This window comes from Dendrobium catenatum, unplaced genomic scaffold (genome assembly GCF_001605985.2).
Source record: "Dendrobium catenatum unplaced genomic scaffold, ASM160598v2 fragScaff_scaffold_621, whole genome shotgun sequence".
In the NCBI taxonomy this organism is placed as follows: domain Eukaryota; kingdom Viridiplantae; phylum Streptophyta; class Magnoliopsida; order Asparagales; family Orchidaceae; genus Dendrobium; species Dendrobium catenatum.
Window position 1 is genome coordinate 28,742,497 of NW_021319083.1, and position 27,276 is coordinate 28,769,772.

Sequence of the window (27,276 nt, forward strand, 5' to 3'; positions counted from 1 at the left end):
GAATAGCTTTTCCATATTTTGCTACTGCTTCCTTTTCTTTAATCTTACCACAATCAGCTTTAGGAAACCCAATTATGCTCAGTTCTCGATTTTAATAATCGGGCAATCTGAAATTCGCTTTAATTGAAATCTAAATGTTTGTGAAATTTTTATTTTAGAAATTCAAAATATCTTTGATGTAAATATGTTTTCGAAGTACAGCAAATCATATGAGCTTTTAATTTAACTTTAATTTTTTAGGGTTTAAATTATCTTTGATGACGTTACAGATAAACACAACCATTCTTCGACACTAAATTTAGAATAATTTTAATCTCACAAATTTATTTGATCGTGAGACCGAATAAAAAGATATGGTCTGAAAGTATTTGGATTAGTGCCTAAAAAACTGGAGCTGAATAGAATTAAACTGAGTGCTAATTTCAGATTGACGGTCTGCCATCTCATTAGATTACATATACCACCACCACCCCAACAAAAATATCAAATCTTTATTCCAATACATGGCATTCCCTACATTAATGCTTTTTTCTCTCTTTTTCTCTCTTTTCTTTTTAAAAGTTAAAATCTCATTTAAATCTAATAGATCATTTTTAATGTTTTATAATTAACTAATTTTTTAGGTTTATTTCTACCTTTCTTAATATAAATCAAATCTAATATATCTTTACTCTCTTAATAGAGTCATTGAAAGATTGCCATTTTTATGTGACCAACCCATCAAAGACGACTCTCTCTAGTCTTATATGCAACAGGAGCTACTCGAACCTTTTCATGTATATGCTCGTTTTATATCCCGTCTCTAAGAGTAAAACCACTCATCCGTTTGAAAATCCTCATATCTACAGCACTTAATTTAATCTTATGCTTCTCCTTGAATTTTTATCATGGGGATTTTCGGTGGATTTTCCAATAGAGTTAGCATGACTTATTTTCTAACGAATTTTTTTTTTCTTAAAAATTATTTTCTAGAGGATTTTTCAGGCTGGAAAAATCCACCTGTATGAGCTTAATTTAGTCCCGAACCATCCTCCCCTCTCATTTTACATTTTTTTTCTCCCATAACAAAACATCTCGGCCTCTTTGTCGCTCATCTTCGTTCTAAGTAGTGGTTTGTAGCTTGTTCTCTTCCATATCTTTGAGATTTGAGACAAAACTTATCCTCTTTGCTCATTTTAAATTTATATGATTTGAAATGTTAGATTTTATTAAAAATGCATTTTAATCCAGAGAAAAGTTGTACCATTTCGTTAATATTTTGTTAGCAACGTAAATCAAGTATTTCACTTATATAAAAGATGGAACATAAAGCAAAATAAATTTCCGTAAGCATGGAAGAAATCTTTTGACATGATACACAATTTTTGCAAGAAGTTTTATAGATTTTTGGCATAAAAAAGAGAAGAGAGCACAAAGTTTTTTTTATAAGAGAGAGGCTCTATAATTTGCTTTTGATTATGAGAAATTACGAGAGAATAATTTTAGGTTTTTTTCACTCTTAAAAAATAGCTCTGATGATTTGAATAATTCAAATTTTACTTTAGAAAGGAAAGAAAAATGGGAAATACTTGATTTAGTAACCAATGCTGGATTGTTAGCAAGTATTTGATTATGATCTTATTAGTAATTATTTAAATTATTATTATTTTTTTGTTTTTAAGGATCATTAGATGAAATCAGTCAAACATATTTTTAATGCCTAATAAATTGCACAAATAATGTAATGAATTAATGTTAGCAAAAGAAGAGTATTCTCTTAATTAATTTTGTGCGATTATTTTATTTTTAAATCAATTGTTAATTCAAGCTACATATGATATGCGGGATGAGAGGTGTAGGATGTATAATAAAATATTACCGGGATGGAAATCACTGACAGATGAATTTATTAAGGAAGTTGAATATTTATTCACATGACATATCAACTATATTCATTTATGTTAGAATGTTTAGATGTTCATGTTCAAAGAATAAAAAAATCAAGCTTACCTTAAATCAGATTAGTTTAAACTTGATTTATATCTTAAAGGATTTATTCCAATGTATTGATTTTGGATCTCACATGGAGAGTATGAGCACATATAGATACTCAATATGGTCCCTCAAAAACTTCAAGAACAGTAAAAGATGATCAAATTAATAGAACATATGCAGAACTTTTTTTTAATACAACAAGTCCAAATTTAAGAGGGCATATAGATGTGTCACCTAACATATAAATGAAAAAAATTTCTAGGAATTACTACATGCTGCTCAACAACCAATTTGAGATAGTTATATTGTTCATTATGAGTTATCATTTACTATTAGGATGCTTAATATTAAAATTGAATACGGCATTCCTTAAGAGTGCTTTAATGAGTTCATCGATCTGCTTAAGGAAATAAATCTTCAGGACAATTTAATTCTCATATATAGATTTGAATAAGACAAAAAAAGTTAGTATTAAAGTTGGGACTGACTATTATAAAAATTGAATGTTATATGAACAGTTGTATTTTGTACTATAAGGATGATCCAACAGAAGTTTTTTGCCATTTTTGTAGTGAACTTTGATATAAATCCAAATCGGGGAAACAACATAAATAAAATGATGCGTCATATTCTCAATTATTTTATTTACCAATCATTCTCAAACTTTAGTAGTTATATGCATCAAGAGCTCCGCAAGTCACATGAATGTCATAAAGAAAAGTTATCTCAATATGATGTTCTTTCTCATCCGTCAGATATGTAGAAAAATGAAAGTAATTTGATCGTACACATCCTTCATCTACTGTAGAATCATGAAACTTAAGATTGAGAATGTGTTGGTGGCTTCACTCCATGCAGTCATGCAGCTTCATCATATTTTTATTGGCCTTATATTAGTTTTAGATCTACTTAAACTATACCTTTAGACTCTAAAATTGATCTCCATAATTAAAGTTTATCTTCACTCCCTCTAGCTGTAGTCTTATAACAATAAAAAATAGAAACAACAGACCTCCAAAGTGAATTGATATTTGTATCGTAGTGTTAATATTTTTTGGAGAAATGCTCTTATTGCCACTCCTCAATTTTTCTTGAAATTAATTCTTTTGAAAATTTTAACATTATTACTACTTAAGAAGGAAAAAAATATTTTAATTTCAATCATATGATAAAATAAAAATTAAATAAAAAAAGGTATTGGAAAACCAATCAAAAATAAATAATGAAGCTCAATTGATAAAAAATTGAAATTTTTTTGACATTGTGACTAAATATAATTTACATTAAATTTATACTTTTACATAGATCAGTATCAATAATGTTGTAAAGTTTGATTCAGACTTTCGAAGTGTGAGTGAATAATGAATGGAGTTATAATTTTGTTTAATAAAAAAATATAAATATTTTTTTTATGATAAAAAAGTTGGATTAATAAATAAAGAAGTCGTGACTCAATAAAATTGCCTAACGAACCGACATAAGAAAAAAATTCTGTTGAGAAAATTAAGGGACTTCAAAAATAAATATTCTCTCTCTCTCTCTCTCTGATTTTGTAATTCACCGAAATAATAATAATTAAGAAGATAAAGGCAGCAAAAAACTATGTCGGCTAAGCTGCACATGCACCGAAATAAATAAAAGCAAAAGAAGAAGACGACCGTTTTTGGGGCCTACTCCACTGATCAAAGCCCAAAGGAATGAACTTTAATATAAATATTATTTACATCAATATCAATTATTGTATTTTTGTAATGAATGCGGGCATGCAGTGCCAAATTCCATTAATTATTAATATTAACATATTGATTACTTACTAGAGAAAAGTATTTCTTTCATTATTAATTTGAGTTATTGTACTTGATAAAATGGAGCTCCTCTAATCAAGAAAGTATGCTCATGCATCATACTGACTCAACTAGAGAGAAAGAGAGAGAGAGAGCTGTAAGAGAAAAGGTAACAAGCAGACTTCTGTAGAAGAACAGGCCTCAAGCCCACAACAACTACTGCGGAATTGAAGTTCTTTGTTCAGAAAGTCAGAGAGTGCACCCTTTCCCTGATATATATAAACATAATACAGCCTTTTTTCACCATGACAAGTTCAGTAATGGAAGCTCTACTGTTATTCGTAGTGTTAGTGTTTACCATGACTGGGGGTTCAGGTCAGCTTATTTATTTCAGCTTTTTTCAGTCTCTTCTTTTCAAAGCCTATGGATCTTACAAATCCTGTTTTTATGTTTTTCCCATGCCTTCATTTCTTCACTCTTTGCCTTCAAAACTTTCAAGATCTGCAAAAATGCTCTGGAATACTTTGATCTCTACCCCCCCAAAAAAAAAAAGCTTATTTGTAATACTTTCTGTTATTTGTTTGATTTTATTTTCTGAGCTAAAAAGATTTTCATTTGTCTTTGGTGGAAGATGGTGCATGGTGTGTATGCAGGCAAGATATGAGCGATTCAACCTTGCAGAAAACAATAGACTATGCATGTGGAGCTGGTGCTGACTGCAGCCCTATAAACCAGAATGGAGTTTGTTATAATCCCAATACTGTGAAATTTCACTGTTCTTATGCTGTCAATAGCTATTATCAGAGAAAAGGGCAAAATCCACAGGCTTGTGGCTTTGCAGGCACTGCTGCTCTCACTCAACAAGATCCAAGTTAGTCTTCTCAATTTCCCCTTTACTAATAATTACTTCTTCTCAAGAAAGAACAAAAAAAATACATAAATGAAAGGAAGAGGAAAAATTACCCTCTTTTTCTGTGTTTCTCTTTTTTGTTTTGTTTGCAGGTTCAAATGGCTGCACTTACCCTGCAGCATCCAGGTAATTTTGCAGTCTTTTAATTTTTCTTGTTGGAAATACTTGGTGCCAAAACATAAATTTTATGTAGGAAAATTTTGGTAATGTCTACATCTTGGGAGATGTTAAATCATTTTACAAAACTTAGCTTAAATTTTGGCAATCAAACAGCCCCTTCCCCTTAGATATCTTGTTCTCCATTATGATATGAAACTAAGTTATAGAAACAACATTTCTACTCATTTCATTTAAACAATTATCTAAATTGGAATCACAACACTCTACCTTATATTCTCTCATTTTTGTGTCCTCGATCCAGTGCTGCTGGCACAAGCACTGGCAACAACAATGGAGCTGGAATGGGAACAGGCAATGGTACAAGCCCAGTTACCGGTTCTGGCGCCGGAGCCGGTGCCGGCAATGGAGCCTTTCCAACACCTGTTGGCACCAACCCAGTTTCGACTACTCCAAGCACAACGACCCCAACAACAAGTTCTGGAACTGGAGGAGTAATGGGCGGGCTAGGCCCTTCTGGAAATGTTATATCTACTGATAATAACAGCCGCAGATTGATTCCAATAGCAGATTTTGGTTCTCTTCTTAATCTCATCCTCTCTGTGTTGGTTTTGTTCAGAGCTTGACTTTTTTGGTTAAGATAGATAATGGGCTTAGGATTTCGCCCCGAGACTATCATGTTGTTGTGATCTTACTAATGTTAATTATTAAAGAGGGAGGATTTTACTATTACAGATCTTTGAAACTTGTCTAAAAATATTTTTTTGTAGCTTAATTAGCATAACCTTGTGGCCTTCTCATACTCAGCATTTATTCACTAACGAGCTTATCACGATGACTGTAGCTTTGTGGATGAAGACAAGCTATGATATTAATTTATTTCATTAAAGCACAGATAAAGAATGAATCAGACTCAGATTAGCTAAAAGATAGGCAAAGACAACAGCGAAAGTTAAAGGGATTCGTTGTTGATTTTGGATGTATTTGTAGTTTGAATTGTTCTGTGTTATTTGATCAATTTTAGCTTCTCGTTTTTGTTTTTTTCCTATTTCTCCTTTGGCTAAAGTGTTTTCTTTCTACCTTTCGAACGTGGATTTAGGGTTTAGACTATCAGTAAATGTTTTGGATCTGCCGGGATTTGGAAGCAATATCACTTTCTAGTTTATATTTCAATGAGCTTTGTTTATTAATAATTAATGGGTTTTGGGTTTTTGAGTATGTGATGTGAATATGGATTTATTTTAATTGATTTAAATGTTAAATAGTACCACTAAATATTTATTCCTTTCATATATTCTCTTAATTTTATGAAGAAAAATTCAGGTTTGCTTTTTACAATAATAGAAAAGCCCGCATTATTTATTAGCGAAAGCAGCTATAATAAAAACTGAGGACCACTATGAATACAGATGTCACAAGTCTCAAAATATTGCAACTCCAAGAAGCAAATTATTTTAAGCATAATTTGACCCCAAAACTTTAATAACTTCAAAAAATTTCTTCATAAACTATATTAAGTGATACCCACTAAAGAAATTTTTCTTCATAAAATTGATAAAATCAAAATTTGTGTGAATTTGACCTGAATTTAGCAAGTAAAGTTGAGCTCAACCATTGTATGGCAAAATCTGGCTCAAAATTAAATCAGAAAACTTTCATAATTTATTTAGAGGACAAATGGATATGGATTGAAATTCAAAGACGCATGATACCAAAATTGTCACATTCGTATTCCAAATCCTGGAGTTCTCTCCCATCTCACTTTCTTTCCTTCTCTTCCTATTACAAATAGATATATGCACTTTCCAAAAAATTAACTTCTCATATGTAATTGTCGTAAATATTGAAATTGGGTGCTTCAATTTTTTTTTTTTGAAAAATAGTTATAAAATGTTAAATTATGTTAGTGAAGATGATTCACAAATAGAAAAATATAGTTTTAATATAGTTAATTATTTAGAATGACAAATTAGATGTGAAAACTATTTTCTACACATAAATATAAGGGTCATAAAAAAAATGCTTAAAATCAAATGTTGAATGCACTATTATACGATGAGTATGTTCTAAATTATATGTAAAATGAATAAAAAAAAAAAATTATTAAGCAGATGGATATATTTTCTTCATAATTGCTCTCATAATACTTCATTTATACTTGTGCTTAATAACTATTAACCCACTCATTTGCTTATTTACTTTAATTACACACTATGTATATGTGTGTGTGGTATCACTTCTAAATTAATTTTTTTGTCTATAAATATGTTCTTACTAATATTAGCGAGAATAATTATGCATTATTTAGTTCATAAATCAAACATTCATTCGTATCAATTCATTTACATAATATTAAACATATCTCATAAACTTGTACATATAATTTGTTTAATTTCACAAACGAAGCCTAAATCCCTCCCAAGTTTAATTAATTAATTAATTAAAACAGCTGAACTCTCTCTGTCTCCAGTCACCTAAGACGTGGGAGAGGAGACGGGGAAATTGTCACTCGATTTCTCTTCTCCAGATCCCTCTTTCTATCACAAAGGTATGCTCGGATCTGATATCCGGATCATTCTCTCTCAATTGAATATTCATGTTATTATTTCAGTTTTATTTTTTCAGATTGCTTAGTTTGTTACCTCGTCTTCAGATCGTTTTCAATTCACGTAGTTATTTTTGCTTTTGATCTGTCATTGATTTAAGGAATAAGAGCACAATTAGCTAATTCATGGAAGAAGCCGCAGGTTATCATTTGAGATTACACAGGAAAAATGATAGATCATAGATTGATGTCTATGTTAGAGACATTTGTCTCCAGTTCCAAACGAAATTTTTTTTCGTTCTTTTTCTTGAATGAAACAATTTTGACAGTTCAAAAATTTATTATATAAATCATGCGCGCCAAAGCTTAATCTGATTTGATTGCAGGTTATCGCAGTTGATGGCTAGGGTTTTTAGTTTATCCATGCATCCTACTCGTTTTTCCAGAGATCTCCGTGCCTTGCAAGTCCCTCAATTGTTCCTTAAGAATTTACCAGAAAATTTATTCAGGCTCTCTTATGGAGCAGGAAGATCCTATATATCTGTCACCATAATGGCAACCACACTACAGCCTCAGTGCTCCAAGTCTGCAAGCCACTTCTTTAGCACTAAACCTTCTAATGGTAATTTGTAGGAATGATTTTTTGCATTTAGGTTTTTTTAAGTGAAAAAACCAAAATTAAATGCTTTTTCTTGTTTCTTTGTTACCATGCCCTTGTTTGTGGTAGAGGTGCTGGAGATCTGGCGAAATGCTGATGCGGTTTGCTTTGATGTTGATAGTACTGTTTGCTTGCACGAGGGAATCGATGAACTTGCTGATTTTTGTGGTGCCGGGAAAGCTGTTTCGGAGTGGACTAACAAGTTAAACCCCTCCTCATTGTCTTTTGCTGCGAAGACTTGAATTCAGATGTTTTGATTGCTCTACTATGGTCTTCTTTAGGGCAATGAGTGGATCTGTTCCTTTTGAGGAGGCTCTTGCAGCCAGATTATCTTTATTTAGCCCTTCTCTTTCGCAACTCCAGGATTTTCTCGAGAAAAGGCCTCCACGGTATTGATGCTTATCTCCGGTTTTGGCATTACGATATAAATGTTTGCTTTTATTTTTCAAGAATGGAATGTCTTTCAATAAATGTCCACAATGATTTTAGTCTTAACTCCTTTTATGCTATTCCTGGTTTATTGGATGTTGATACGGATCATATAGTCTATTCTCCCATTACAGCATTCAAAGATGGGGTAAACATGAAATACTTTATAATGGCTATCGAAATTTTAAATGCATGATATTACATTATTACCATCTATTTTACACACCACGTATGCCAGTCCTATGCATGCATAAGATAAATGTATGTTTCTATGGAAAATAAGCATATATGTGCCACTCCTATACACTCAAGGTTTGAAGATATGTTTCAAATCATCTTTCTACAGTTGTGAGATGCACTAATAGTCACTCTAATCTACAGGTTATCGCCTGGCATTGCTGAATTGATCAACAAGCTGAAAGCTTCAAACACTGATGTTTATTTGATATCCGGAGGTTTTCGTCAAATGATCAAAGTACACTGTTCAACTCTCATATTGATTGTTCTATAGGCATCTATCTTAATTGCTACCTGGACCATGACATGGAGACATTGTCACAGAGACTACATAGAACTTGTATTATTGACTAGAGGATTCTATGTAAGGGTGTAAGTGAACCGAGCTGGATCACTTGCCGGCTTGAGCTCGACTCATTAATAAGCTCACGAGTTGAGTTTGTCAAGTTATGTATTTGAGCTCGAGCCTATACTCAAGCTCGTATATTAAACGAGCTTGAGCTCGAGCTCAACTTGGCTCAACTCGTAAGCTCGTTGAGCCGCTTGATTAACTTGAATACATTTAAAAATTAATTTAAATTATCATTATATAAATATATAATATATTTAACATTTTAAAATTAATGTTATATTAAAAATAAAAAATCTCAAAAAAAAAAATTGAAAATTTTAATTTAAAACTAAAAAATTGAGCTCAACAATCGAGTCAAACTCGAGCTCAATAAGAAATAAACAAACTTAGCTCGATTAGGCGGATGCTCGAGTCGAGTACACCCCTAATTCTTTGTAATGTTGTTGAGTTTATGATTTGGAGCTGAAATAATGTGGTCCCTTTATTGGGGTTTATTTTGTTTGGTTTCTATTTTCTATTTAGAATTTATCTCATGCTGAGTTTACTCTGCTCATAGTGCTCCAATAGGACCACAATGCTGTTTATGTTGAGATAAGCTCTGAATTTAGCAACAAATCCATAATGGCTCTAGAATTATAAAGATAATGATAATAATCTGGCCTAGCGTGTTGAAGTCTTGGTTAATTTTGATAACTACTTAGGTTAGTGAGGAGTATTTCTTCTCTTAAATATTGTAAGGTATGACATCATGATGGCGCATACTCTTTGCAATATAGATGAACGTGTTCATGAAACCTAAGGAAGGAATCAATCTTCAAGGATTATCTTATTTTCCCTTATTGCAGCTGAGACGAGCCATTGGAGATCCTACACTATTGCCTGCACTACCGGCTACATTTTTAGAAGATATGGAGCCATGGAGGTAATATTTGAACCACTGGAGGTGCACCAAGGAGACAAGATGACCAAGGAAGTGTTGATCAAGCTGAAGAATTTACCAGAATATTAAATGACATGGAAAGCCTACATCACTATCTAGAGGCAGTTTCTTTCTTTCCACCTTGAGGATAAGATGATTTTTTGGGAGGGGAGTATTGATACGGTTGTGGACCCCGCCTCATTTCAAGAGCCAAAAGGCTCTTGTTTTGTGGGTTCCAACTCCTCATTTTAGATCTATAGTAGGAAAAAGTTTAAGGGGAGATCATTGGAGGAAATGTGAGGTGCAATTGTGGTGGGAAAAGTTTAAGGGGAGATCATTGGAGGAAATGTGAGGTGCATTTATGGTTGGATTATGGCTGATTTTAAGGGAAAAGTTTGTATGTGGGAGGGGTTATGTGAAGAATTTTTTGATGTAGTTTTTCTTAGATGATTTTGGGTTCCTAGTTGCTTCTAGGAAATTGGAGGAGAGCCAATTCACTTCTCAAATGGTGAATCAATTATATCTTGTGTTTCTTTGATTGAAGATTGTTATTTCAGCTTTATTTGTGTTATTCCTGCATGCCATTGTTGTTTTTTCTTGATTTTGGTGGCTGTTTTTTGTTGTTTGGTGTTGATTTCGTTCTGGTGGCTCTTTTGGGTGCTGATTTGATCTAAAAAACATTCAATCTCACAATACAATGGTCAAAATACATTAACTCAAATTAGAAAAGGTACCAGGTACACAATAGTCTAGACGCAATAGCAGTGATGAAAACGTTTGAGGTGATGACCTACATCAATTTCAATATGATGAGTGATTGATTGTTGAGTTTATTTTGAACCAAGGTCTTGGGCAATTAAGTCGATGCTGAACTTGATCAGTCAAACTGATTGAAACCTTCAGGCTTCCCGTATCAATTTGGTTGGGCATGTTTAGGCATTGAATCAGCTTGTCAAAACTGATCAAGAATTCAGTCCAAGCTCAAATCTGAATTGTTTAGCAAGCTTATTAGGTTTGTCTTCTTTAAATTTTGAGAAGTTACAATTTTTTGTTTATGTTGTCTTGAAGTTTCTTATCTTCTAATAAATGTTGCAAGAAATGTACTGGATATTCCTTTTGGTGTATTTATTGCTAGACTAATACAACTTGTGTTGAAACAACCCAAAGTTTTACAATTGCCCTATATCTCACTAGTCCAACATTTATAAAAATAGTTTAGTCTTCATGAACTCTCTCTTGCATACTCTTCAAGTTCAAGGAAGTCCTCACTTGAGTTGGTGGAAAGTAGTTTGTTGTAGGCCTTTAAATGGATTGGATTTGGTCCATCTTGAACCACAAATACGTGTCAATTATGGATTCCTAGTGAGTAGTCTAGGAAATGGATGTTGGCTCATGGGAGAGTTGAATCACTGTAAATCCACACTAAATTATGCTTTTTTCCTCATCTTGTAACGGAGGTTGTATTTTGTTATTTAAAATTTTCATTTGTTCTTACCAACATTTGATATGAATTTATTTGAGTAAAAGCTCAAAATAGTCCCCAGACTATTGCATTGCCCCATTTTAGTCTCTCAACTATTAGAAATTGAGACAATTTAGTCCTAGAACCTAAAATAAGAGTTAAAGTTAACTCCAAAATTAAATATGAAGGGTATTTTAGATATTATAAGTGAATATGAGATATATTATTTACATTGCTATATTTTATCATTTAATAAATTATAGTATATGATTAATCTAATACATAATAAGGATGAATAAATAGTGAACAAAATTTATATTTTTAATGCAAAATCTAACATTGATCTTGTTTACCATATTTAATAATTTTATTGATTATATAATAGATTTTATATAATCTATAAAATTATTAAAAGAAAATTTATTTATATTAAAATATGGTAAAAAAAGCAATGCTAGATTTTATTTTTAAAAATATATAAATTTTTTTACTATTTATTCACCCTTATGTACTAGATTAACTATATACTATAATTTATTAAATGATAAAATAGAGCAATGTAATCTCATATTCACTCGTAATACCTAAAATAGCTTTCATATTTAGTTTTGGAGTTAACTTTTACTCTGATTTTGGGCTCTAGAACTAAATTGGTTCAATTTCTAATATTCGAGGGACTAAATGGGGCAATGCGAAACTCTGGGACTAAAATGAATATTTATCAATAGTCGGGAGACTATTTTAAGCTTTACTCGAATTTATTTTCAAATATTTTATTCCACTTAAAAAAAAAAAAACTAGTTCATCCTTATCTTTGGTGCTCTTACAAGCCAGCAAAGCTAATAATGAGTGTAGTTGCACCATCCTTCGCAATTAAGCCCAAATCATTCTGAACTTCCAGGGCTTATCAGAGCACCAAACTTCCAGGTCTCAAACAATTAAAGGTTCCAATATACAAAATTCATCTCAGAGCCGTGTGAGTTTTTTCATTCCTTAGTATTTAGCTCGCACCACTCTCAAATATAATTATTTAGATATTTACCAAGTTATGCGAACAAGCTAGTCTTTATTTCCACTTACTTTTATAACATTAAAAGGTAAATGCTTTATCTTTAACTACATATTCCAGATTAAAGACAAATATTCAGCGTAATGTAAAATCAATCATTTCTATTGTGTGATTTATGGAAAGTTTTTATATCCTATAGAAATTTTCCTTTTTCCCATGAAGAGTAAATCAGAGTGCCATGAAATTAAACATATTTCAATTGGTCATTAGCACATGAAATTGAAATATCTATTTTAAGCTTTCTTTTATCAAGTAAAAATCAACTCTTCAATTTCCTCCTAGCACATCTTTCTGAATTCATAAATTAACAGATTTTTTTTTGTGAAGCCTGTTGCGTTGCAGCTGGGAATTCCTGGAGAAAACATCTTTGCCAATCAGTTAGTTTTTGGGAGTTCCGGTGAGTTCCTTGGGTTTGACATAACAGAGTTTACTTCTAGGAGTGGTGGGAAGGCTGTGGCTGTCCAGCATATAAGAAAGGTTCAGGAAAATGATACTAATCAGTCTACATTAATGTTTGATTAGTGCTAATTGGGGATAACGGTCATCTTGACTGTATTGCATATTGCAGGTCCATGGATACAAGTCTCTAATAATGATTGGAGATGGAGCAACTGATCTTGAGGTAAGCAAAATTCTTTCACTGATCGGTCTCCTGTATGATTTTTTACTTGAGAGGATGCTAATGAGGTTGTTTTTGACTTCAATGATAAAACACAAACTCGAATCCACAAACTTTACTTAGTGAAGGCTTTGATGTTGCCAGCTGAAATCAATTTCTTTGATGGTTTACATACTCCACTGCGTCCCTGCCCCATTCCCCTGGCCAGATCAAAAGTGACTAGGGGTGGTCAGGGCTGTTTTGTATGGTGTATTGGGTCTTGGAATTTTTCAATCATCCATGCTCATTTCTTTTTGTGTGATGGGTACTTATTTCTGACTATATAGATTCATTTTGTTAATATTTTGTCAGAACTCAAAGCCAACATCTTGATCTGAAATTTTAGAGATTGAACTGATGCATTGGGTATTCCGTCGTTATCACCAACTTTATCGTGGAACAACAGAGATTTCCCTGGTTGTCTTCTTGATTTCGTTGCCAAAGCAATCAACATGATCCCACTAAATTTCTTAGTTTTTGTACGGCTTAAAGGAATTGTAAGGAAATTAAAATGATGAAGGAATTGAATTAAAATTTGTTTCGAGGAGTTTGTCCATTTATGTTGGATTGAGTAGAAAGTGACTCTTTGTTTCTCATAGGGGGCATGTTCCAGAATATGACTTGAAAAGTTATTCTTTTTATTTTTCGCTATGGTTAGATACTGGATAGGGAATTGTAAATGAAAACTTGTATTTGTTTGCATATTTTTTGGCAAATCCCATTTTCATTTAATTGAATATGAGCTAAACACCCAATACATATATTGTTATGAATTAAAATGTTTTTACATTCCCCGATTCCTTCAAGCCAGAGAAAGCCTTAAGAGTGTCTATGACAGTTTTGTTTATGAGAGAAATAGAAACGAGTCTTTGCATTTTTTGCGATATTGTTCTTCGTTGCTTGTCATCTAGTTGACTTGATGTTGTGAATTATTCTAGATCTTTTACTTGTCTGATTTTTAGGCTAGGCGGACTTTTCAAAAACCACAGCAAACATTAGCTATGAAGTTTACCAGATCGGATCTTAATTTATTTTTCGGGTTTCTGATGGTAACATAAAAATCTTCATGGCCTAGACATTTAGGATCCATTGTTTGGCTTTTTTCCTTATTTTATGGCATGATTAAAACAATGGGTGTTGTTTGGGTGGGAAAAGTTGTTTTCTTAGCCAATTTTACTGACAACAGCAACCCATTTAATGAAGCCTTAGATGTAGTTAAACATATGCAATTAGCTTTTAGAAATAACAAAAATTGTGGAAATTGGTGCATGTCATATATGTTTCATATGCCTATTTACCAAGGCTCTCAGTCAACCGAGAAATGGCATAAGCTTGCCTCGAGAGTTTTCACCACTAGAGAACACTTCGGCACTAAACTTAGTAACATTATCATATAAAGGGGTTGCTAGGGAACCTCTTCACCTGAGGGACCTCTTGTGATTGAGGTATTTGTTAAATCTTCTCCAAAATGAGTTCAAAGTAGAGCCACTTTTTCTTAGAAATTTTATGTGAGCTCTTCCAACACAAATATAAGTCTGAGAGGGTTCTGGAACTTATAATGGCACTCTACTATATGCTTACTAGTTGAGGACTTAAATGAGAAGGCTAGCATAGTTCAAAGCCTCCGTCACCTTAACCACATTTTTGGAATGAAGGTGATGAGGACATCAACAGGGGATTCCGGAACTTCTATCACCGGAAGCATCGTAAATTGATGGCTACGATTATGAGCCTTTATTTTTGATATATTTCATGTATTAGTTTATTTTATTTCAAGTTTGACAATTGTACCCTTGCTTGTTTATTGTTTTGAGTTGTAACCCTGAGGGCATTTCAGTCTTTTCTTTTCTTCTCTCTTTGAGGCCTATATATGAGGCCCTTAGTCTTGTATTAGAGTTAATGATTGATTGATAAAAAAAATTCTGATTTCCTCCTTTTGAGCTTGTGAGTTCTTGAGTGGTGAAGTCCCAAGGTGAGGACAAAGCAACAACCACCAGTCACAGAAAGTGTCCGGGCTCGTGGCTCGTCTTTGTTGACCTACACACTAAAAAAAAAGAATTAAACGTACCCGTTCAGCGCCGAAATCCGCACGTCGCGCACGACCGATGTCGCGTCTCGCACGTCCTCCCCACGACCTCATTGGAGCGTCGTTAAAGAAACGGAAAGGAGAGGCTTTCGGCCTCTCACGATCACTCTCGCTTTCACTCTCTCCCTCTCCGGACTCCTCAGTGGCTGTTCGACGAAGCTCCTTCGACGACGTTCCCTGGCGGTCGGATCGGAAGCTACGACATTTGATAGGAAGCAACGATCAGAGCTCGATCGCTGAGAAGATAACTTTCTCCTGTTCTGCTCCTTCGTGGATGTTCGACTTTGCTTCTCTCGACGACTTTCCCTCGCTATCGGATCGGAGGTTACACATTTTAATCGGAAGCCTGAACGGGGGCTCACCGGCTGTGAAGATAACTATCTACCTTTCGCACGCTCCTCCCCTGACTCCTTCGTTGCTGTGCGGCTTCGTTTCTTCGACGACTTCCCTTTCCTGAAGGATCGGAAGTTACTGCATTTTGATCGGAAGCAACGGGCGGGAGCTCGCTTGCTGCAGAGGCAACTTAATCCCTTTCTACGGCTTCTTCAGCTCCTTCAGGGCTGTTCGACTTAGCCCCTTCGCCGACTTTCCCTTCCAGTCGGACCGGAAGTTCAACATTTTGATCGGAAGGCCAACAAGAGCTCGCTGGTCGTGAAGCAACTTTCTCCATTTCGCGTGCTTCTTTGGCTCCGCTCGTGGCTGTTTCGACTTTGCTCCCTTGGACGACTTCCTTCCTCTCGGATCGGAAGCTGCAACATTTTGACGGAAGCAACAACAAGAGCTCGCTGGAAGTGAAGGTGATCCCCTCCCTTTTGTGCACTCCATTCGGCCAAATCCCGTAATCCCGCCGAGCCGAGGGATTAGTAATAATTTTTATTTTAATTAAAATTAATTTTTTTGTTAACTATAATCATTTTAATTAATTATCATTATTATAATTAATTATAATTAATTATAATAATGATAATTAATTAAAATGATTATAGTTAACAAAAAAATTAATTTTAATTAAAATAAAAATGTAGCGTGGTGGGGACGGTCCTCGACCTCGACACCGACACCGCTGACGACTGCTACGAAAGGTATGATGTTCCAAAATCCCATTCTCGATGTTTGCAGCGGACCTGGGAACCACCTATACGCGCTCTTGTAGCACGGTAGGAGGGAGCCCGATGCGACGCATACGACGAGGTGGGTAAGCCCTATACACGCTCTTGTAGCATGGTGGGGAGTCACTGCTGTTCTGGTACGGGTATTGCTGAAGGCCCCATACACGCTCTTGTAGCATGGTGGGGAGTCACTGCTGTTCTGGTACGGGTACTGCTGAAGGCCTTATACACGCTCTTGTAGTGTGGTGGGATGAAAATTACTACGGCCGCGGTGTCTAAGGACACCTACCATACACGCTCTAGTAGCGTGGTGGGAAGGCCCAGCTCTCCTATTTTCCCCCAAATGGGGGATATGCCGGGGTGCTGCCGAAATTTTCACTGAAATATATAAAGACTTGAACAATTTGAAGACCTTCTTGGGCAACAATATAGAAGACCTGTACGATGAACAATGGACTTGTGGACCTAAATCTGAACAAAGTTCTAAATGATTTTTAAAGGTCAAATTCAAATAAAATGAAACCAAACTGGAACCAAAATCAAATCATTTGAACAAGAAAATGAACTTGCAAAGAACTTCAGAGGACCCTGGACAATCAATTTGAACATGTACTTTGAGCTTGTATTTGAACTGGGGCTATACGACATCAAGTGGGGACTTGTAAACTTGATGAATTCAAGTCTGAATGAAACTGAATTTGGATCCAAACACATGCAAAGATCAAAATTTGGATCACACACGGGAAACTTAAACTACAAGACCTTGATGCACGAACTCCTACAACAATCCCTACAAGGTCAAAATAATATGCTTGCAAGCAACAACAGATAGTTGCAAAGCATACGAGCAATAAAAAATCGGTCCTTGCAGCAAATGAAATCATAGACCACATGTGATTGGTGAAAGGGTGGGTATGATACAAGAACAATGTGTCTTCTACAAATACATTCAGGAGGTCGTAGAAAATACAACGGGTCCCCGTAAATATGTACAAACTACTTGTGGATAATAACAGTAAATATATCGTAGGTACAACGAACCACTGTGGGCATAAGTATGATATCACCTACGACATTGGTGATCAAGATTTACAAGTACGTCGAGTACAAGGGCAACCCGATGTACGAAAAAGAGGACACTCCCTGGCAGAATCAAAAAGGAAATTTGAACAAATTAGAACCAAACTTCCTGGTGTTCCCAAGCCTCTTCTTAGTCCTATATTTAAGAAGAAAATAGTTATGGTGCCCACAAACACCGAAAATAACAAGTCCACTACACTGACGACCTCAAAGGGAGTTCTCTTCAAAGCAACGGACTCCAAAGTCCAGAAAGTCCCGTCCCCGGTGAATGAGAAAGGGGGAATCAACACCAAGATGCATGCCACCGGATCTGCAATATCTATGAAAGCAGACAGAAGGCGTCCACAATCTACAATGTCATGCCACCGGATCTGCAACATCTATGAAAGCAGACAGAAGGCATCTACAATCTACAATGCAACGCCACCGGATCTGCAACATCTATGAAAGCAGACAAAAGGCGTCTACAATCTACAATGCAACGCCATCGGATACGCAACACTCGTACTAGCGGACATAAGGCGTGTATAAGCTCTTAAATGAAATGTTGTGTGCATCCAAATGACAGTTATACGCACAACTACAAATATTTCAAAGTATCTCTGCACGCGCACTATAAATTATATGCACATAGGTACACTAAAGGGGAAAATATAATTTTGACCCGCATGGGCCCCGACGAGCATGTTATTGGTACACATGTGATGTCTAGGGATGCTGCGCGGGTCGATAAGTGAATTCAAGTTCAAACCCGATCATTCTATACAGATCTATAGGAGTTGACAGGGTTTGAACCTTTAAACAAATACACGGTTGTGGCGATCGTTTTATTTATTTAATACATTCATATTAGGCCTTTAAGGCCTACAATCAAGAGAATTCACTGATCAAAGGCACAAAGCCTACAAGAAACCCGATCCCCTATCGTTAAGTTGATAGGGTCGACAAGGTTCAATCAAATGGAAATAACCCCAAACACCCCGATGATGGCCATGTTGAATAAAGATCTCAACCGGAGGGGTTCACAAATATTTCAAATTCCACTCAAGTGTCTATCAGAATCCAAACTCTACAAACTCCAAATTTCAAGATATTTAAAATTGAAATCAAATCATCAACCACTCAAAGCAAAATTCATCCACCCTCCGCAATGGTTTGCCGGAGTGGACAAATCAAAATTTACTTCAGCTCACAAAGAGCCAAATGCCTAGTCGAAAATATCACTAGGATCCATTCTCAAACCAATCTCCTGCCAGTAAGGATGTGGTACGTGTCCTCTTACCGGCGGTCTGCCACTAAATGGCACCGTAGGATAAACAGTTATGACGACCCGGGGCCCTCTGAACCGAGTGGCTTTGCCGCTAAATGGCACCACGAAATACCGGTTATGGCCAGCGCCGTTATGTTCCTTATTGGCATCAAATCATTGAGATATGAATCAATAGGATATTATTGATAGGGCACAAAGCCTTCTGTTAGCTAAGGTGGATTCAGATTTGTCCCCTTAGGCAAATATTTACCCCAGGTCTACAAGGTCCCTTGGACGAAGCAACCCATGGCTACCGATAAGGATCCTTCTGTCAGGTTGGGTCGACTACCTCCTCTGACTAAGTAGACCAGGGACCACGATGGCGCGGGACGACGGAACCATGGGATCTTGATCGGGCCCATCATCCATTCCCCCAACATCCGCTTTAAGTGAAAGATGGTAAAATTTCTATTTAAATATCAAATCTTCCAACCCAAAATCCAAAAAACCCAACTCTTCAATTCCCCTAATCCAAACTTTTCAAATACCAATGTCTATTGCTGCTACTATATGCCAGATACCACGTATTCTTTATACGTATCTGATCGATGACTAGCCTTAATCGAAAGTTCTCTCTTGTTATCGAGAGGGGTAATTAACTATAGGGGCTTGCGCCTATAGGAAACCAGAACTCAGATCATAAAGTCCTCTCAAAATGAGGGCGAAATCTCTGGGTAGTGTCTTATCTACAAACCCATCTGCCTTCCAAAATTTACCCCGGAACTTAGTTCGTTAAAACTCCCCGCCAAATAAAAAGAAGAAATCGCGGCGGGGAGGCCGAGGCCGAATTTTCGGAGCCCACAGTCTTCTTCCCCTTTCTTCCAGTTGTCGGCCACCCCTTCCCCTCTCTTCCAGCCGCCGACCATCCCTTCCCATCCAAGTCGCTGGTCCCAAGCCCACCTCCACCTAGCTTCCAGTCCCAAGCCCCACCTCCTCCTCCTAGCCGCCGGCCCAAGCCCCAGCCTTCCCTCGTCCCACTTGCCGGCCCCCATAACCCCTCTCTCACTTAGCCGCCAGCCACCCCCTCCTTTCTCTCATAATGATGATTTCAATCATCATTACTACCTACCTAAATTAGCCTAAATGATTTGGGAAAGAATTAATTCAATTTGAAATTCAACTTGAATTTTAAATACTTTCCTAAATTAATGAAAGCTAAATTAGGAAAGTTCCTAGATTTAAATCTAATATAATTAAATTAGATTTGATATCATTATCTTATTCCTAAATTAGGATAATGATTTAGGAAGCTTTTAATTCCCACCTAATCCTCTTCCTTCCCTATGCATGCCGCTGACCCCCCTAACCCTCTCTCCTCTCTCTACTTCAATTACCCCATGACTTGAATTTGAAATTCAAATTCCAAATTTCAATTCCCTTTTCCTAATTAAACTAAATCTGAAATTTATCTCAGATTTTAGTTTCCTTTCCATACTCCAAACCCTAACTTCATAAAGCAAGCCCCTTCCTCCCTTGGCCGATCCTCTCTACCTCTTTCTCTCTTTTGGATTTTCGTCTCTCGTGAGTTATGTTCCAAGAGAAGAAGAAGACAATCATCCCCTCCCCGCCTTCTTACTAGTGCATGGCTGATCCCCAGCATGACCACTGATTCATCTACGACCACTAAGTCTTAGTGGATATTCTTCAATCCCGTTTCTTCGACCTCAATTTGGATGTTGACGACTCTGTTGAAGAATACGTCAATCGCATCCTATTCATCTTGTCACTTTCTATCTAAGAACATCTACCCTCCGGACATTGGCGAATCATCGGACTTTCACCCGCTTCTCTCTCTCCTGCTAACTTTTCGTGGATCAAGACCCTAGGAGTCCTATCACTTGTGGTGGCATCATTAGGATTGCTGAGATTCTCCTTCCGCTAAGACCTTTCAAAGAGCGTGAGTGAGAGAAACTCAAGATGACTTTCTAATTGTTAAGTGGTAGATTTAAAATTTACAACATTTAAGTTTATGCTTTATGATTGAAGTTATTTTAAGTTCTTGTTATTCTACCGTATAATCGATTATCATAACAATATTGATATTCTTAAATTCCTAAAATACCATCTAGTGAAACATTAATTTATTGTTACTTCGCTTAAATCAAGTTTTTATAAATTTCTAAAGCAATTCCTATTTTGTTTCACATAAGAAGGAATCGTAGAAGTTAAATCTTGATTTCCTTGGCAATTGCTGGAGCTTGCTCTCCTTGTATACTTGTGCCTAGAGTTAAGTCTAAAAGATATGGGGTCCATTATAGGCTTGCAATTGGGATGCTCACAGAATCAAAGTGACTTTGTTAGTTTTATTTGGTTATATTCAAGAGGAGAGCTACTTTGTGATGTTGAATAATTGGAGATTCTTGTAGTTAAATTTAATGTTTCCCTTTATACACATCCCTAGTCACTAAAAATTTCAATTAGTCTTGTTGGGCTTAGTGACTTCTAGATCAATTAAATAACTCTAACCTTCAATACTAAGCGCAACAAGAAGCATGATATTACCATATAGGGGCGGATCAAATGATTTGATTGATTTTAATTATAAGCTTAGTGACATTATATGCAGAGTGGATGAATTTGCAAACTTTGGGGTCTCTGAGCTTTTATAGAGACAAAGGAGGACTCCAGCTTGTGGCTAGAGTTATTGAACTTGGCTGTTGGGTTGTTGACAGCTGCGAGAGAAGCTGTTTAGGCCACCAATAATCTAGAGGTAAGTCCACAAAGGCTTCTGGCTACTCTAGGATAAAACAGGAAGGCCATCAAAAGATGCAGGATGATGTTTGAGGGTGCCAATTTTCTTGAGTGAGCAAAGGGCCTGTCAGTATAAATGGGTCGCACACTTTTTTTAGGTGGTTAGATTCAAGAGTTTTTTTAGATGCTAACATCGAATAGACAATTAGAGGTGTTAATGCTGTACTTTATACATAGTACCCAAATTCATAACTATCGAGATATTATTTGTTTTGGTCTAATAATCTCACGATTTTGTCCAATTAGTGTAAATGATGAGAAGGTCAATCATCCTAGGAGTGTTTCTATATGAGCATGCTTAACTTTTGAGTTTCTAATGAAATTCCAACAATTACACTAAAAGACGCTTTGATGTTTAAGAGTAGTTTTTTTTCTTAAAGGATTTCACAATCCCCCCACCCTACACACACATAATTGACATTCTTGTTAGTTAACTAGATAGGATTTTAAATGTAGATTTCTTATCTTGCAGTTGGCGTATTGCTTTGATATCGTTTTCACTCTGTCACCCCTTGTCACTGGGCTTGAAAGAAAATCATAAGAACCCAATGGGAGGGTGCGAGATGAACAAAATTTACAAAATAATTTCAATTCAGTGAAAATATATGACTTCAATAATTTGTGTCCACGAATAAAATCATCAATGAATATAAACCCAAGACACATACTAAATATTAATGAAATCCATTTATACTTTAAATCAATTAAATAATTCTAACTTTCAATACCTTGCAAAGATGAACCTGAAATGCGAACCTTGAAGTTTCTATAAAAGCTGCACAACTATTAATCTAAAATCATGAAGTAATAGATGTAAGTTTGCAAAAAATAAACTCAGTAGGTGAAACCCTACTATTGAGTAAAATATAAATGAGGTGAAACCCTACTATTGAGTAAAATATAAATGACAATGCATGGGACATAAATATAAACAAATAAATGAAGCTAAGTGAAGGATGAGCATTATACTATATTAGTTATAGAGTGTGTATAACAAATGAGATTTTTTAAGTTAGAATTCATTTAATATTTCTTTAATACAAAATAATTCATAAAGGATTACCTATGCCAACTAATAATCATTGCATTCAAATGTCAAAATATTCACTCACATGTATGTTATATTTATATATTCACCAAAGGCTATGGGTGTCAATATTTGACCCAACCCGTACCAGACCCAAAAAATTTCGGGTTCGGGTCAACTTGTTTTGCAAACGGGTCGGGTTCGGATTTTGTTTTCTGACCCGTTTTTAATTTCAGGTCAGAAGCCACATGCGTGATAGATGAAGTGCGGGTTTGAGTCTTTCATGCAACTATAGAGCATATAATAAACAAAGGAACAATAAATATTTAAAAAAAAAAGAAAGAAAACAAAACAAACCATTGCAAAATGGAAAACAAGCAGGTCCAATTTATTTTGTTGGAAACCCAAATTGAAACTTGAGTGAAGGACTGCAAGTTGCTCTCGGTCAAGGGATTCAGAAGGCAGAAGTTCCTAGCACATTTGGCCTTGTTGAACAAATTATTTTTTAGGATGAAACGTAAAGCAAATAAAAAAAAGAAGAAGAATATAATGAGAAACCTGGAGCGAGAGAAAAGGGAAGAAGCGAGAGAGCTTTGAGGAGACGAAATAGAAAGAAATATAATGTTAATTAGCATGTAATTAAAAATTACCATAAATTGAATTAATTAGGCCTTAATTTGCAGTGGATAAGCAGCCAGTGGGAGCCTGCGCCCGCATGGCCCCCACCTTAAATCCGCCCTTGCTTAGGTAAGATATATTTTTTATTTGATTTATTTTGTTATATATAATATTAATATTATTTAAATTTAATTTAGGTAATAATTAAATAAAAAGGCATAAATTGACACCTCGCAGAAATTCTTGTTTTCGTGTGCCCTTGTTTGCATGTTATCGCCTTAAAATTCGTGTTGATTTTTCATTTTTTGCATAGTGCAGTGACCTGGGCAATATTTCGTGTATTTTTTACTTTTCGGACGCAATGACGATGTCCATTTCATGAACAAACATCATTTAGGAAACTATGGGCATCAACGCATCCGTAGATTGTCAATTTTGGTCGTCGTCATTTGATTTGATCATGAGAGGGTCCGTCCTGGCTAATTTTAATGTTTTGAGCATAACGGTACAATATGTTTTGCAATTAGACATCGTTTGTATATTTTTGTACAGCGTCGCAGCCACCAACTTTCACTTTTATCGCTTGATCGAGCAGGTCTTTGTGCAAGCAGTCATTCTTTATTAAATTTAAAGTCTTGAGAGCAACGACTTAGTTCGTGATGTAACCGGACATCATTTGGGAAAATATGCACAGTGTCATGTCCACCGACCATTGTGCTCGTCGCCACTTTTGATCTAGTAGTGCACAAGCAAATCTTCTTTGGTAAGCTTTGACGTCTTGAACATGACAATGCAGTCCATTTTGTTGGCAACCGATGTTTGAGTAGTTATGATCACGATACAGGTGTTTTGATGCTCGTTACGTGCAATATCGTATTTGTAGGTCGTCATTCATGTCGCCTTTCTCATACCGATTTTGACATATATATGGAGGTCAACAAAAACTTGGATTAATAACCGAATGCACGGATCATAAAATCCATTACGATATTTAATTTTAAGTTCACATTAGGCCTTCAAAGTCTCTTTAAAGTAAATTCATCATAAAAATTAAAAGTTTGGATTCAACGCTCATGTAATAATTCACAAAGTTGATATCGAACTTGATCCTGATCCATTGGAGAACAAATAGAGTTGACAAAGTTTAAATAACTAAAATATGAATTATTTAAAACCCAAATGATAGTTATGTTGAAAGTGAATTCAATCAGAGAGGATACTATTATTTCAATTACAAATATTTTTATATGATCTCAATGCCACCCCGATGATCATCTTGTTGATGATGAATCTCAATTGGTTGAATTAATTCTCAAAATCGAATTATATAAATATCGATAAAATATAAATATACTTAAAGTGACTTCAACATCACCTCGATAGAGGCCATGTTACAAGCAAATCTCAGTATAGTCGATTCTCAAAATATATAAAAAAAAATTAAATTTAATGTATATAAAAATTTCAAATATTACAAGGTTAAACTATCATCAAGCAAAAATCATCAACTCTTCGTAACCGTATGACAAGGGAAATGAATGAAAGAATAACTTTAGACTACGAAGAGCGAATACTCAGTCAAAGATATATGTCGCTAGTAAGGATGTAGCCCATGTCTTTTAATCGGTGGTTTGACTCAATGAATCCACAACACATGTGGTTTGATCCATTTTGATTGGGGCTTTCTTATCAGGAGGTTTTGTCATTGATAAACATCATTATATTACAGTCACTGTTAGAATCCGTTTATTCCCTAATGGCTAACACCCTTGAGAAATGAATGGTAGATGACACAAATCACTGTATTAGCAAAGGTCACCTTGAATTGTTTATTAGATAAACATCCATCCCAAGTCTTTAAGATATCCTTAGATGAAACAACTTAGGATTGCCGACAAGGATCCTCAGTTAGGTTGGGTCCACTACCTCCTTTGATTAAGTAGACTAAGGACTATAACGACCCGGGACGACGGAATTATGGGATTTTGATAGAGTATATCATCATTCCCCTACTATCAATTTTAAGTTTAGATGGTGAATTTCAAGTCCTAAATATTAAAATTGTTGCTACTATACATTAGGTATCTAATGGCTACTTAACGACTACTCTTAATTAAAAGTGTTCTCCCGTCGGTGGAATGAGTAATTAACCATATGAGTTTGTATCTATGAGAATCATGAACTCAAATCTTAAAGTCCTCACAAATGAGGGTGAAATGTTTGGATAGCGTCTTTACTCTTAACTTTATCTGTTTTTTGAAAATTTGACCGGAACTTAATCCGGTAAAACTCTCCTTGAATCATGTAGAGAGACCAGGTACGAAATTTTTGGAGCCATAGTCTTGACATCTCATTCGTGGCTAATTGCTTATGCCAACACATAAAAGCGACTCCTAATTCATCACCAATAGCACAATGATATTTCGCTACATCAAACTACAGCCTCCACATTCACTGGGCCAAAATACACCTCAATGCATGCTTCGACTTGAGCTGGGAAGGTGATCCCTTCAACAAGAAGCCCACAATGGGCTAAAATGCTTTTTTCGGGTAAAATTCATTTCTCTTGGTGCGTCAAAAAGCAAGCTACCTTAGCTCGCTTATTCTTTGAATAGAATATCACACATTTGCTGTAGCAGTCTCAGACATCATATGGTTGCATCATTTGACACCGAAACGGCACCTATCTCTATGGTGACTTTGCTTCTGTAGCTCTGTCAAAAATTTTTTACTCGCCAAATATATTGAAATTGACTATCATTTCCAAGTCGGTATCCATATCTATATAGCATGTGGCCTCAGAGGAACAAATTTCTAGCTTATTTACACCTCTCTCGGTTGTCTTCGCCTCCTTGGAGACAAATTGCTGCCCTTAACATTAGACCAACAATTCCAGGGTCGGTAATACAAATAACGGCTTCTTCTCCATATTAACACCGCTTCAAATGACTGTACCGGCAGTCCTATCAATATGAGGACACTGCATTTCAAAACCTCAGCTTCAGTCCATCCATTTCTTTCTAAAAAATTGTTACTTGTGTAAAGCCTCTCAGCTACATCGTTTTAATCAATGAAGAAAAGACTTCTGCTGCCTTTCTCCTGCTGTTGCATTTAATGTAGTATTGCTGTCACTATCTTTCACTTTTTTATGGAATTAAACTGGTATAGTTTCTCCAACATCTTTTACCTTTTGGTTGGAACACAGGACATGCATTAAGATCAATAATCATATAACTTGGCATATTTTTACCTCAAAGGAAGTTTGATAATGCTGCTATAAATGGAGTCAAATTCACAATTCTTCATGTTACCCACTAAATTATTAAATAAACTACTCTTATATAATTCCAGTTTATCGTCTTATGTTCCCGTAGAGTTGCTTTTTCACTACTTAATGCCTTGCAGGCTCGGATGCCCGGTGGTGCCGATTTGTTTATCTGCTATGGAGGGGTTCTGCTTCGAGAAGCTGTTGCAGCAAAGGCTGATTGGGTGGTCCTTAGCTTTGAAGACCTCTCAAATGCATTGAAATAGATTTGTATCACTTTCAGTGTTCTTCTAATGTTATATTTTAATGTCTCCAGTTTATTAATAATTTTTTACTGGACATAATATTTCTTGTACTGAGTAATTATTGCAGTTGTCCATATTTTCTGCTCAGCTTTTGGACAATTGGAAACAAATAAAATACCATAAATTTGCCATCATTTTCTTTTAATTTCTGCTTTTTTAATGCTTTCCACGATATCTTCATAATTTTAAATAATGAAAAAAATTATATATCTTGATAATTCAAATGCAATGCAAATAGAGGGAGCGAATTTTCTGTGTTTTGCACTTTGTATTGTATGAAGTATTTTGCATGCGAGGACATGTGAACAAATATTTAATTTTAATGCGCTGTAGAAACTTTTGGCCGGTTATACACAAATAAATGCTCCAGATACTTCCAGGTCGGCTATTGTAGAATAAATTTCTGGTCAGTGTCGGACAGTTCTTGCAATTGATATTGTGTCTGTTATTGCTGTGCTGCTTCTAATATTCTTAACAGAAGGCATATTTGTTCCTCCCCTTAATCCCTTATACGTTGCACTTGAATTCAAATGTTGCTATATTCATGACACGAATCTAGAGATATATCCAAGATATTTGATAGATTGTACATTGTGCAAAATTTATGAGTGG

The 27,276-nt window shown here is 35.3% G+C and overlaps 2 protein-coding genes and 1 long non-coding RNA gene across 4 annotated transcripts; all 3 read left to right on the top strand.

The window, feature by feature from the left end:
* Nucleotides 1–3,811: 3,811 nt before the first annotated feature.
* On the top strand, nucleotides 3,812–5,523 carry LOC110104977 (PLASMODESMATA CALLOSE-BINDING PROTEIN 3). Its single transcript, XM_020834304.2, has 4 exons — nucleotides 3,812–4,133; nucleotides 4,390–4,629; nucleotides 4,761–4,794; nucleotides 5,090–5,523. The coding sequence occupies exons 1-4, from the start codon at nucleotides 4,064–4,066 to the stop codon at nucleotides 5,409–5,411; spliced, it is 666 nt and encodes a 221-aa protein (XP_020689963.1). The 5' UTR covers nucleotides 3,812–4,063; the 3' UTR covers nucleotides 5,412–5,523.
* A 1,656-nt stretch (nucleotides 5,524–7,179) lies between these two features.
* LOC110104984 (phosphoserine phosphatase, chloroplastic) lies at nucleotides 7,180–26,809 on the top strand. 2 transcript variants are annotated; one of them, XM_020834316.2, is made up of 8 exons: nucleotides 7,180–7,333; nucleotides 7,717–7,952; nucleotides 8,058–8,190; nucleotides 8,270–8,377; nucleotides 8,799–8,892; nucleotides 12,784–12,933; nucleotides 13,025–13,078; nucleotides 26,500–26,809. In XM_020834316.2, the coding sequence occupies exons 2-8, from the start codon at nucleotides 7,730–7,732 to the stop codon at nucleotides 26,623–26,625; spliced, it is 888 nt and encodes a 295-aa protein (XP_020689975.1). In that variant the 5' UTR covers nucleotides 7,180–7,333; nucleotides 7,717–7,729; the 3' UTR covers nucleotides 26,626–26,809. The 2 variants fall into 2 exon arrangements, with proteins under 2 accessions (XP_020689975.1, XP_028551124.1); XM_028695291.1 differs by lacking the exon at nucleotides 26,500–26,809 and adding an exon at nucleotides 13,427–13,755.
* LOC114579728 lies at nucleotides 8,900–10,461 on the top strand. The gene is made up of 2 exons (XR_003700896.1): nucleotides 8,900–10,226; nucleotides 10,279–10,461. It is a non-coding gene; the product is annotated as an uncharacterized LOC114579728 (long non-coding RNA).
* Nucleotides 26,810–27,276: the final 467 nt, after the last annotated feature.

Coding starts and splice junctions, on each gene's coding strand:
- LOC110104977 (XM_020834304.2), top strand. CDS start 4,064: ATGACAAGTTCAGTAATGGAAGCTCTACTGTTATTCGTAGTGTTAGTG. Junction 4,630..4,760: donor TCTCACTCAACAAGATCCAA/GTTAGTCTTCTC, acceptor TTTTGTTTGCAG/GTTCAAATGGCTGCACTTAC. Junction 4,795..5,089: donor ACTTACCCTGCAGCATCCAG/GTAATTTTGCAG, acceptor TCCTCGATCCAG/TGCTGCTGGCACAAGCACTG.
- LOC110104984 (XM_020834316.2), top strand. CDS start 7,730: ATGGCTAGGGTTTTTAGTTTATCCATGCATCCTACTCGTTTTTCCAGA. Junction 8,893..12,783: donor GTTTTCGTCAAATGATCAAA/GTACACTGTTCA, acceptor TTTTTTGTGAAG/CCTGTTGCGTTGCAGCTGGG. Junction 12,934..13,024: donor CTGTCCAGCATATAAGAAAG/GTTCAGGAAAAT, acceptor TGCATATTGCAG/GTCCATGGATACAAGTCTCT.